General features: G+C 45.4%; 1 protein-coding gene across 6 annotated transcripts in view; it reads left to right on the top strand.

Annotated features, from left to right (window-relative positions):
* The window catches only part of LOC109916965 (neuronal tyrosine-phosphorylated phosphoinositide-3-kinase adapter 1), a 30923-nt gene extending 18729 nt beyond the window's left edge, over positions 1 to 12194 (top strand). For 2 of the 6 annotated variants that reach the window (XM_020516720.2, XM_048620101.1), the window contains 3 exons: positions 5754 to 5915; positions 6647 to 6756; positions 9771 to 12194. In XM_020516720.2, coding sequence (XP_020372309.2) covers positions 5754 to 5915; positions 6647 to 6756; positions 9771 to 10001 — 503 coding nt within the window. In that variant the 3' untranslated portion in view covers positions 10002 to 12194. Of the gene's footprint in view, positions 1 to 801; positions 1028 to 5753; positions 5916 to 6646; positions 6757 to 9770 lie in introns of those variants that run through there. The other 4 variants (XR_007266108.1, XR_007266107.1, XM_048620102.1 and 1 more) reach the window with 4 other exon arrangements.
* Positions 12195 to 12455: the final 261 nt, after the last annotated feature.

The following is a 12455-nucleotide window of genomic DNA, read 5'->3' as shown; positions in this document are numbered from 1 at the left end:
CCTTAGCCTCCTGAGAATCTAGAGGCATTGCTGTGTTTTCTTGGCTGTAGCATCAATGTGGGTTGACCAGGACAGATTGTAGGTGATCATCACTCCAGGAACTTGACGGTCTCAACCACCTCCACCTCAGCACCGGTGATGCAGGCAGGGTGTGCCCTTCACTCTGCTTTCTGAAGTCCATGACCAGCTCCTTTGTTTTATTGATGTTGATGGAGAGATTGTTGTCTTTACAATATGTTGTTAAGTACTTTATCTCCTTCCTGTACTCCGTCTCGTTGTTTGAGATCGGACCCACAATAATGGTGTCATCAGCAAACTTGTAAACGGAGTTGGATGTGGAACTTGGCCACACAGTCGTGTGTGTATAAGGAGCATAGTAAGGGGCACCAGTGTTGAGGATTATCATGGAGGAGGTGTTCTCACCTATCCTTACTGACTGTGGTCTGTTGGTTCTCAAAATCAAGAACCTAATGACAGAGGTGGGGAGCAGAGAGCTGGCTCCCAGAATTTGGAGATAAGTTTGTTTGGAATCATGGTGTTGAAGTCAGAGCCACAGTAAGTAAGTACAAACCTGATGTAAACATTCTTGACCAGGTATTCCAGGGGTGGATGTAGGGCCAGGGAGATGGGCTCTGTCATGGACCTGTTTTGCCATTGGCAAATTGCAAGGGATCAAGGCAGTCTGGGAGGCTGGAGTTGTTTGTGAGCCAAGACCAGTGTCTCGAAGCACTTCATAATTATGGATGTTAGAGCCACCGGGCAATAGTCATTGAGGCATGCTATGTGATTTTTCTTTGGCAGTGGGATGCTGGTGGTCTTCTTGAAGCAGGTGGGGACTTCAGGTCATAGTAAGGAGAGGTTGAAGATGTCTGTGAATACTCCCGCCTGCTGGTCCGCACAGGATCTGAGTACGCAACCCGGGCCTCCATCTGGGCTGATCACTTTCCATAGTTCACCCTTAAGAAGGCCGAACTTACATCTGCACCGGCGACTGATGGTACAGGTGCATCCAAAGCTTACGGCACAGGTGATATAGTTTCGCTGCCCTTCTGTTTAAAGCGAGTGTAGAATGCACTAAGGCAATGTACAGTGGACAATTTTCAGTCTGAATTCTTCCCCCAACACAATTCCTGTGTCAGCAACTATGGTTCCAATGATTTGAGACGTTCTGGAATACCATTCCTTTAACTGCTGAAGAGAGGGACATTTTGCCACAATTTTCCATCTTGCACTTATCAGGGCAAATAGAAGAATGCCAAATTTCAAACAATCACAACAGTTCATACTAAAATAAAATAAAAGAACTGCAAAAGCTGGAGATCTGAAACAAGAACGGAAATTGCTGGAGAAACTTGGCAGGTCTGGTAGCATCTGTGAAGAGAAAGCAGAGCTAACATTTAGAGTACAGTAATACTTCTTCAGATCTATTTATACAACTAGAGAAAAGAGGGTTATTTGGTTGGCAACTTAGGAGATATGGTTAGTAAGTTTGCAGATGACACTAAAATTAGATGTGTAGTGGACAGCAAAGAAGGTTACCTCAGAGTACAGTGGGATCTTGATCAGATGGGTCAATGGACTGAGGAGTGGCAGATGGAGTTTAATTTAGATAAATGTGAGGTGCTGCATTTTAGAAAGGCAAATCATGGCAGGACATACACTTAATGGTAACGTCCTGGGGAGTGTTGCTGAACAAAGAGACCCTGCAGTGCAGGTTCATAGTTCTTTGAAGGTAGAGTTGCAGGTAGATAGGGTAGTGAAGAAGACATTTGGTGTGCTTGTCTTTATTAGCCAGTGCATTGAATATAGGAATTGGGAGGTCATGTTGCAGCTGTACAGGACATTGGTTTGGCCATTTTTGTAGTAATGCATGCAATTCTGGTCTCCCTCCTTTTGGAAGAATGCTGTGAAACTAGAAAGGCCTCAGAAATATTTGAGGATGTTGTGCCAGAGTTGGAGGGTTTGAGCTATAGGGAGAGGCTGAATAGCCTGGGGCTATTATCTCTGGAGTGTTGGAGGCTGAGGGGGTGACCTTTAGAGGTTTATAAAGTCATGAAGGGCATGGATAGGGTAAATAAGTGAGGTGTTTTCCCTGGGATGGGGGAGCCCAAAACTAGAGGCATAGGTTTGAAGTGAGAAGGGAAAGACAGAAAAGGGACCTAAGGGGCAACGTTCTCTCGCAGAGAGTGATGTGTGTATAGAACGAGCTGCCAGAGGAAGTGGTGGAGTCTAGTATGATTACAACATTCAAAAGGCATCTGGATAGGTTTATGAATAGGAATGGCTTACAAGAATAAGGGCTAAATGCTGAGAAATGGGACTAGATTTACTTAAGATATCTGGTCGGCATGGACAAGTGGGACCGAAGACTCTGTTTCTGTGCTGTATATCTCTATGACTCTAACTTGATTTATTGGTTGAAGCGTTACCATGAAAAAAGCAATAAGGAAATACATGTCCCCAAAATTAATGGTTAATCCCAAAGAGGCACGTGGCTCAAATGTGTTCTTTTATTTGTAGAGAACTGGGCTTGGCATCTGAATGTACGTCACCCCTAGCGAGTGTAAATGTGTGACACTGAGAGCTCAGCTGTTTCTCTTAAATTGGCTGTTGATGTTGCCACAAGTATGCATGGGATTGTTCAGCAAATGATGTCCAATTGCAGAATTTTGTTTTGGGATTTGCCAGCCTGGGATGGTTGAGTACAGTCTGGACTCTGACAGACTGGGAGGTGTGTGCAGCAAGTCAGCATCACTGTGGAACAGACTGAGTAAGAGAAAAGAAGAAGCTGCACTTCTAAAACAGGACAAGCATGTGGAGAGAGTAGCTTCTTAAGAAGGGGATGAGAGGAGAGACAGTAGCTTCATAAAGAGGAAATAGAGCAGAGTCAACTGTTTCATAAAGCGAAGAGCAGACCCGTGAGAAGAGCAGTGACAGTGGGAGATTGCTTTCTTCTTTTCTTTCAAAGAGCGGCCCTTCAACTTGTTTCTTCTGATGAGAACCAATATGTGACATAACAGGAAGATGAGATTGGTGGGTATTTCATCCACTTCTTTTTTTTTGACCTGATTAACTTCAATAATGTCTCCTGATTTAAAGCAAAGATTACAGTTGAAAAAAAAACACCTTTAATATATTTAATACCCCAATTAATTCATTGCCTACCCAGCCAGTTCTATTCCATTCAATGTGTTGCAGCTATAGTATGTGGGAGCTGGTGGTTGATAGTGTGATAAATAGGATAGACATGAAAGTGTGCTGTTTGATTTGATCAGCCATTGCACAGTTTAGTGTTATTCATGAAACAGTTCCCTGGATAGAGGATTGCCTTCTGCCAGTCAACCAGAGAGTGGGGATAAAGGAGTCTTTTTCAGATTGCAGCTGGTGACTAGTAAAGTTCTGCAGGGATTAGTGTTGGGACCACAACTATTCACGTTATACATCAACGATCTTTATAAAGGGACTAAAGACATTTTGCTAAGTTTGCAGATGACACAAAGATAAATGGAAGAACGAAGGAGTGGCAGATGGAATGCAATGTGGCAAAAGCTGAGGTTATGCGTTGTGATAGGGAGAATAGCGGTGAGGACTATTTTCTAAACAGAGAACAGCTTCGGAGATTTGAAGCACAAAGGGACTTGGAAGTCCTCGTTCAGGATTCTCTGAAGGTTAATATTCAGGTTCAATTAGTGGTTAGGAAGACAAATGGAATGCTGGCATTCATTTAAAGAAGGCTAGGATACAAGAGCAGATATATAACCCCAGCAGTACAAGGCTTTGGTCAGACAGCATTTGGAATATTGTGAGCAGTTTTGGTCCCAGTATCTAAGGAAAGATGTGCTGGCATTGGAGGGTGTCCAGAGGAGGTTTATAGGAATGATCCCAGAGATAGAGGGCTTGTCATATCAGGAGCAGTTGAGGACTCTGGCTGTGTACTCAGTGGAATCTAGGATGAGAGGTGATCTGGTTGAAACTTATAGAATACTGAGGGGACCGGAAAGAGTAGATGTGAAGAAGACATTCCAATAGTAGGAGAGACTAGGATCCAGACGCACAGCCTCAGGGTGAAGCGATGACGTTTTGAACTAAGATGAGGAGGAATTTCTTCATCCAGAATGTGGCTAATCTATGGAACTCATTGATGCAGAAGGCCATAGAGGCCAAATCATTGTACTTTTGATTTCTTGATTAGTTAGAGGATCAAAGGTTATGGCGAGAATGCAGGAGAATGAGTTTGAGAAACATGTCAGTCATTGTCAAATGGCAAAGCAGACTCAATGGGCTCAATGGCCTAATTCAGCTTCTATAAATTATAGAATCCCTACAGTGTGGGAACAGGCCCTTTGGCCCAACAAGTCCATACCGACCCTCTCAGCATCCCGGCCAGACCCATCCCCCTATAACCCACCTCATCTACACATCCCTGAACACTATGGGCAATTCAGCATGGCCAATCCACCTAGCCTGCACATCTTTGGACTGGAGTAACTGAAGGAAACTCACGCAGACACTGGGAAGAAAGTGCAAACTCCACACAATTTTCTGAGGGTGTAATTGAACCCGGGTCCCTGGTGCTGTGAGGCAGTGGTGCTAGCCACTGAGCCACATGCCACCCAAATTGTTGTGATCATTTGCCATTTGGCATTCTTGTGTTCATTCGGATGTGTAGGAGCAATTTCTGAAGAAGGGTCTAGACCCGAAACGTCCGCTTTCCTGCTCCTCTGATGCTGCTTGACCTGCTGTGTTCATCCAGCTCTACACCTTGTTATCTCAGATTCTCCAGTATCTGCAGTTCCTACTATCTCTGTAGGAGGAATTGTTTTGCTGCTATTTACAGTAGGATTCAGGTCTAAATTGCCAAACAACTTAGCCCTTCCTTATCTTAGCCCTCTGCTGAGGACGGGCTGAGTCAGTGTCTTCTGATTTGATTCTGTTTGATTCCAAGGGATGATGAGGAATCGGTCACTGAGCGAGCAGGTGGCCACAGTTAGGCCCACGTCCTAAAATGACTTCACTAGTTTTTGGAAGGAGGTCATGAGTTGACAGTCACAATAGGGTCCTACGTCCCTGAGTAAAGGAAAAGGGCCATTTAGCCAGGGCAATCCTTTTGGTGATTATCCAGTGGGTTTTTCTGTCTATCTGCATGCATGTGTATTCCTCCATGTATCAGTGTGGTCAGGTAAGAGAACGGGTTAGCAACCGATTGAGAAATCACACAACCCCACCCCTGTGGTTATGCTCCCATTGGCTATTGACTTTGAGCTACCTAGTCAAAACCATGGTGTTGGCCAATTTTCAGTTAAATTCAACATTGCAAAATTTGTTCTTGTCTTGCAAATGGCATGTTCCAGTCTAACCCCTCCCAGAGGAGTGGTCAGGCAGCTGGACTGATCTGGGGATGCAGGTGTCACTCAGGCATTGCTGTGCTGGAGTCGAGGCCATTTAGCGGGAAGACTCTCTGAGGTGGGAGAGTGCTTCCTTCAAAGGCTAAGCACGCCAGGTTGGATTTGAGATCTTCCCTGCTGAGCCTCTGCCTTCCTGACAGTACGTGGCCAATCCTCCCACAGCCAGTGAGGCTCCATTACTCCAGCCCACAAGTTACCAAGTTCAAATGTGACAGCACCCAAAGAGACCAATTAGTCGCACTCTTCTTTCTCCCCATAACTACTTCAAAGGCATTCATAAGTGCAAGTTAAGTTTGTTTCACCCCTTGCTTGTTGAACTACCTGAGAGTGCTTCCATTTTGCCACCAGGAGGTGCCCCTGGCTGGATTGGAGCCAATGAATCCATTGACCAGGAGGAGAATGCTTCGGGAATACCACTGAAAACTCAGGGAGCAGAGGGCTGTACAGTCAAGGGACCCTCGCGATCGGGGCTGCCCCAACCCTGTCCAATGACTTGCCAACGAAGTGTAGGTAGGTTGGCTGGCTCAGGGCGATTGGCTCACTGCTTGGCCAACTTTTTAAAGTGGCCTGACAGACAATTACCACCTCCATTCACTCCCAACCACACTTCATTGTTCTGCATCCCTCCTAGAAGACATATTTGTTAATCTGCCATATGTATACCCATATGGTCACACTATGTAATGTGTGGGACATTGTAGTCTACCAAAACTTGTGGATACTGATCAGAAATTCGATCCCCATCCTATTTGTTTGCCTGCTTCCTGGGTCAGGTGATGTAACTATTTGCAGGGTAGCCCCATCCTCCTCTGTACTCCGCACCACTCAACATCATCCAAATGAGGAACAAAAACAAAGTTGCTGGAAAAGCCTAGAGGCCTTTCTGCAGCAGCGAGCCATGTAAATAGAGTCCCTGGATAGAAGGTTGGCTTCCGTGATGGTCTGGGCTGTGCACACCACCTTCTGTAGTTTCTTACGGTCCTGGGCAGAGCAATTGCCATACCAGGCCATTGTGCACCCGGACAGTATGCTTTCAGTGGCGCATCTGTAGAAGTTGGTGAGGGACCTTATGGACATGTCAAATTTCCTGAGCCACCTGAGGAAGAACAGGCATTGTTGTGCCTTCTTGACTGTCACATTTAGGTGGGAAGTCCAGGACCGGTCATTGGTTTTGAGTTCTCCATGATCCTCCTTGTTCACATTTCTGCTTGACCCTCTTCTCCCTCTTTCTTCCTTTCTAGACTCTGCACTCAGCCATCGCCTCGGTCGTTCAGCCTCCACCTCAGGTGCGCGTCACCCTCTTGCTCATCTGCAGCGACAGTGCAGTCAATCCCGAGACTCCCCGAGCCAGGTAGGAATGACAATTGACTCCCCAGCAGCAACAGTGAAACTGACCAGCGAGAGAGAAGTAGAGACACAGAAACATGAAGAGAAAGATAGAGGGGTGGAAAGAGGGAGAAGGATGCAGTGCATGAGCATTAGGTGAAACAGATGGACATGAGAGACAGTGTGAAACAGACATTTGAGACAGAGTGAGAGAACAAGAAAGAGGTAGGAAAGAAATAGAGACAGAGACCTAGTGATAAAGTGAAGGGAGAGAGAGAGAGAGAGATCAATCAATGTAGTCTTTTGGAACCAGAAAGAGAAAGATAAGTGGTCAGAGGGGCAGAGGGAGAGATAATGTCTCCTAAAGATCAATGAACTGTTTCTGAAGAATAGTCACTATGTGAGGCAGAAATATGACAACCATTTTATTTCCCACAAACAGCACATGAAACGAAGAGAAGTTTGAGTTTAACCCAATAGTCGGCTCCAGTATTAGTCAGGGATCAGCTATTACATTAGAAGATCGTAAGTTCAAGTCCCGTCTAATAGATTATAACACTATGTCCAAGCTGATATGCCGGTGTGTAACTGAGGGTGGACTGCATTGTTAGGCCTTTTCTTTGGGGAGACAAATAGCATCCATTCCACAGAACTGCCAGATAATGACCATCTCCAACAAGAATGAATATTAGTTAGATTCTTTGGCATTACCATCACTAAATCCTGCCACTATCAATATACTGGAAGTTACCATTGACCAGAAACTTAACTGGACCAACCATATAAATACAGTGGCCGCAAAAGCAGGTCAGAACCTGGGAATCTGAGTAGCTCACTTCCTGACAGCCTATAAGGTCCAAGTCAGTACATTGGAATACTCTCTGCTAGCCTAGATGAGTGCAGCTCCGACAACACTCAGGAAGTTTAACACCATCCAAGACAAAGCAACCTATGTGATTGGCACCGTATCCACAAATATCCATTCCTTCCACCACGGATGCACAGTAACAGCGTTGGGTACCATCTACAAGTCATAACTCACCAAGGCTCCTTCAACAGCCACTTCCAAACCCATGATCTCTGCCATCTAGAAGGGCGAAGGCAGCAGATACATGGAGCCACCATCACCTGCAAGTTCCCCTCCAAGCCATATGCCAGCCTGACTTGGAAGTGTATAGCAATTCCTTCTATCAAAATCCTGGAACTCCTTCCCTAAAAGCATTTTGAGTGGCCCAACACCCCAAGAGTTGTAACAGCTCAGCACCACTTTCTCCAGGACATGTAATGTTGGAAATGCCAGGCTAAGTGCTGGTGCTCGTGTCCTGTCAAAGAATGAAAATGAAGCAATGTATTTATCTCCTGGTCATTGCTAGAGTTGGTTAGGATCTTGCTGTACTCACACTGGCTGTCCTTTTTCCTATGTTACAACAATGACTGCATCCCAGTAAAAGGACTGCATTGGATTTTGAGATGTCTTGTCATTATGAAAGGTACTAAATAAATACAGGTCTTTTCCTCCTCACTAATTGTATGGAGAAGTCTGTGACTCCTAGATTGAAATCCCACACCTGTGAGCCACTGCAGGACTGCAGTTGGACGTTCCTCTAAACTGGAGGCCTTCTTATTTCTGTATGGAGCAACATAGGCAGGTTAATGAATCTTGTGGAGGAATAGAATTGAATCTTGGTTTGCTTGCCCTTTAGGTTTTGAGGGACTCATAAGTCCGATGCATGATCTACAGACGCTGACTGCCGTATGTGGGGCTGCTGCACTGTGTATTGGACATGGGAATTGGAGGCCATTCAGATTCCCAAACCTGTTGTACCATTGCAGTTTGTCCTGGGCTGGTCTGTGTTTTGTCCCTACATTGGTCCCATAACGCAGACTCCCCCTTGACTAACAGCAATCGATCAACCAGAGTTTTTTAATTTCCAACTGACCCCCACTTCACCAGCCTCAACAGCTTGTGGGGGAGAGAGTTTCCATTTTCCCACGCCCCTTTGTGTGGGGTGATATTCCTGACATTACCCCGCAATGGCCTGATTCAGATTTTGAGGTCCTGCCCACACCCACCTGAAGAAATAGTTTCTCTCCATCAACCCTTGAAAATTTTTAATCATCTCGAGGCTGATTCCAGGGATGGCGGGTCTGACTTATGAGGAGAGATTGACTAGTTTGGGGATTGTTTCTGCTAGAGTTCAGACGAATGACGGAGGATCTCCTAGAGACTAACAGATTCATAGAGACTAACATAGATTCTAACAGGACTGGGCAGGGTAGATACAGGAAGGATGTTCCCGACATTGGTTGTTTCCAGCACCAGGGGTCACAGTATGAAAATTCGAGGTTGAAGATTTAGGACGGAAATAAGGAGACATTTCTTCACCCAAGGAGTGGTGAGCCTGTGGAATTCATTACCACAGGGAGTATTCAAGAGGCGACAAGATATAGCACTTGGGGCGAATGGGATCAAAGGTTATGGGAGAAAGCAGGATTAGGCTATTGAGTTGGATGATCAGCCCTGATCGTGAAGAATGGCAAAGCAGGCTCAAAGGCCGAATGGCCCTCTCCTGCTCCAATTTTCTATGTTTGTTTGAGCCTTTTGTGATCATTCTTTAATATTCTAAACCGGGAATACAAGCAGAGGCTGTGCAACCTTACCTCGCAATTTAACTCTTTGAACTTCCACATCGTTCTGGTGACTCTGCAATGCTCCCTCTCGAAGGCCAATACCTCTCTCCTGAGAAGCGGACCCCTGGCTAAACCCAATGGTACTTGCTTACTGTATTAATGCTGTTTGGGTGCAGTGTGCTAGACCTTTAAGATCATTATGCAGCATTTTAAAGGAGATATGCATTGTGTGTGGCCTGTTAGTTAGACGGAGCGGTTTGTTTCAGAAATTTTAAGGAAGCAGTGCTCCAGACAGGGCTGACTGGTGCTTAAATACAGCTTTTGTTTTAAATCTCTTGTTTTGCCAGTTAAGTTTTAAACGGAGTTAAAATGAAAAGCTTCAACACATGTTCCTTTCTACCTTGACAGGGTCTTCAGCAACAAGCACTGCGAGAGAAGGATGGGAAGCTCCTGGAGGTTATTGAGCATAAACGATGCCTGTGCAAGGAGATCAAAGCGCGACGAAGGCCGGAAAGGAGCCTATGCAAACAGGACAGTATGCCTATCCTCCCGAGTTGGAAGAAAGGCTCGGATTCTCGGAAAACCGGGACACCTCCATGCCAACGGCAACACACTGTCCTCTGGGACACAGCGATTTGACAGTGCCAGTTTCTTCCTTCTGCCCTTACCCCCAACCCAAACCTAGGAGCAAAGGGCAAGCCTGCAACCTTCGAACTCCACAGACTCAATCATTGGGCTTGTAGGTCATCAGGTTTCATCATGGGGCCTGAAGTAGCCCTGATTGTAAATCATTTGGGAGACTCCCTGATAACAAACCAACCCCCAAAATTCAGTCTTCGCTTCACCAATTCTCAGCCCCATGCCCTGCTCCCTCCCTTAAACCCTTCATTATTTCTTCTACTCTGAAACAGAATGAGCCTTCAGAAAACTGCATATATCAGCAAAAATAAAACCCAGGCTAACAGGCCCAACAAGTGATCTCTGCATCATGTCACACTGAACTAACCAATCGATAATAGAGAAAACAGTGCAAGCAAGTGGTGGAAAGCATGTCCATTGAACAGACAGCTTGTTGCCACCCACAGAGGACAAAGATCAGCCTTCACTGGTGCTTGATATTTGACACATTGATTTGCTAATGAGTCAGAAAATGAGGGCAAGAACCTTGATTGTTTATTGATGTCCGAAGAACTGGAGAGACATAGAAGATAGCTAGGCCAGTCCCTCTGTCAGGGACAACACGTCACTGACTCTGGCCCGCCTCATACAGGGGAAAAAATGCTCCAATGATCTCGCCAACCCTATCCCCCACCCCAGCTGCCACCCCATGCCAATTAAAAATCCAGAATGGTCCAAACCCTTAGCCCTGCATCCCACATTACCCCAGTGTCTACAGTGACTCGGGCCAGTTACTTATTGAGCAAGTCTGCTTTGAAATGGGAGTCTGGCAACTGAAGTGATATCAAATTTGAGGCCTGCATGAGAACTGGGCATCAAGTAATATAGTGAGAGCAGTGAGTTCAAGGGGGTAAAATCAGATGTGGTGCCAATGGAAAGAGGGCTGGACAAGGGGTGCCATGACCTAAAGTCAGGGAATGAGAGAGATTTAGAGAGAAAAAGAAAGAAGCGGGACTCCCTGCAATCAATAACAGCCTCAGCCAGTGTTGTTCAGCACGGTTATGTGCATTCAAGAACATAATGGATATCATGGGAAACACTGAGGAATTAACAGCCACTGTGATAGAGAATGTTCAGTCCTAAATTCACCTCCCTCAGAACAAAAAGATTTTGGAAGGTGGTGAAATGGAGAAAGTCAACAGTGGCATTATCTGCCCTGGGTGTGTTTGGGGACAGTGTAGAGATGGCTTTATTTAAAGTTTAAAAGTGTATGGGAAACTTTAATCTATTTAACCCCATGCTGTACTTGTCCTGGGGGTGTTTGATGAGATGGTATCAAAGAAGCTTTACTTGCCGTTTAAAAGAGTAGAGAAACCTTTACTTTCATCTAACTAGTCTCATGCTGTACCTGTCTTGGGAGTGTTTGCTGGGAGTATTTACAAATTCTGTGTGGAGGCATGTGTTCTAGTCCTCAGCCAGCAAGACAGCTTTTGGAGTGATGGGGACAGTGAGTTGTGATATAGTTGGCCTCAGTAATCAAGGCAATAATGAATAAAATCAACCTGGGTATCATGCTTGTTATACTATCCTGTGAACCCTGTCCTCTGGCTCCACTGTTGTGGGTGTGAGCTGCTTTGAATAGTGCAGGGTTGGCACTGATCCAGACCCCTTCATTCCTGATCCACTGTGGCCAGGACATCTGGAAATCTACCACACCTTGGGGCCCAATCTATAGGGATTGGTCAGAACTTCCTCTGTATAAATGTCATGTTAAACCACTTTTTGTTTCTCACTCTAGGCCTTTCACGAGACTATTTCTAACTGAATCTGCCATGTGTCTGTTTTACCATTAGTATCTGACTTTTTTTTTCCAGTCTGTGTATGCACCTGTCAATGTCTGTCTATCTCTGTCTTCCTGTGAGTCAATGTCTGACTGTATCAGTGTCCATCTGTATGTGTTTGTTTGACTCTGTCTGTTTATGTGCACCTGTGTCTATCTTTGCCCATCTCTCTTTGTATGTGTCTTTTCAGTATGTCCAATTATGTATCTTTGTACACATATGCTTGTCTCCATTTAATTGGCAACCATGTCAGCTCTTGTCAACTGTTCTTAAAAGCCCATCTGGTTCACTAAATGCCCTTTAGAGAGGGAAATCTGCTGTCCTTACCTGGTCTGACCTACATGTAACTCCACAGCATTGAGGTTGACTCTTAACGCTGTCTGAAATGGCTGAGCAAGCCACTAAGTTTAAGAGGCAATTAGGGAACGGCAATAAATGTTGGCAGTGCCCAGCAACACCCACATCCCATGAAGAAGTAAACACAACATGTAACTGATGTGTTCATTATCTGATGGGACATGTGCATCAAGGTGCTGGGGAAGCATAACCCCAAAAAAAGCCCACCTATCCTGGGAGTCTCTCACAATATGAGACATGAACCGGGCTGTTCCCAGGCTGTGTGAGCCTTGCCCTC

The sequence above is a fragment of the Rhincodon typus genome, chromosome 45 (assembly GCF_021869965.1).
Source record: "Rhincodon typus isolate 14 chromosome 45, sRhiTyp1.1, whole genome shotgun sequence".
Taxonomy (NCBI): Eukaryota; Metazoa; Chordata; class Chondrichthyes; order Orectolobiformes; family Rhincodontidae; genus Rhincodon; species Rhincodon typus.
The sequence above is the reverse complement of the archived record's forward strand: the minus strand, read 5'-3'. Positions and strand labels throughout refer to the sequence as shown.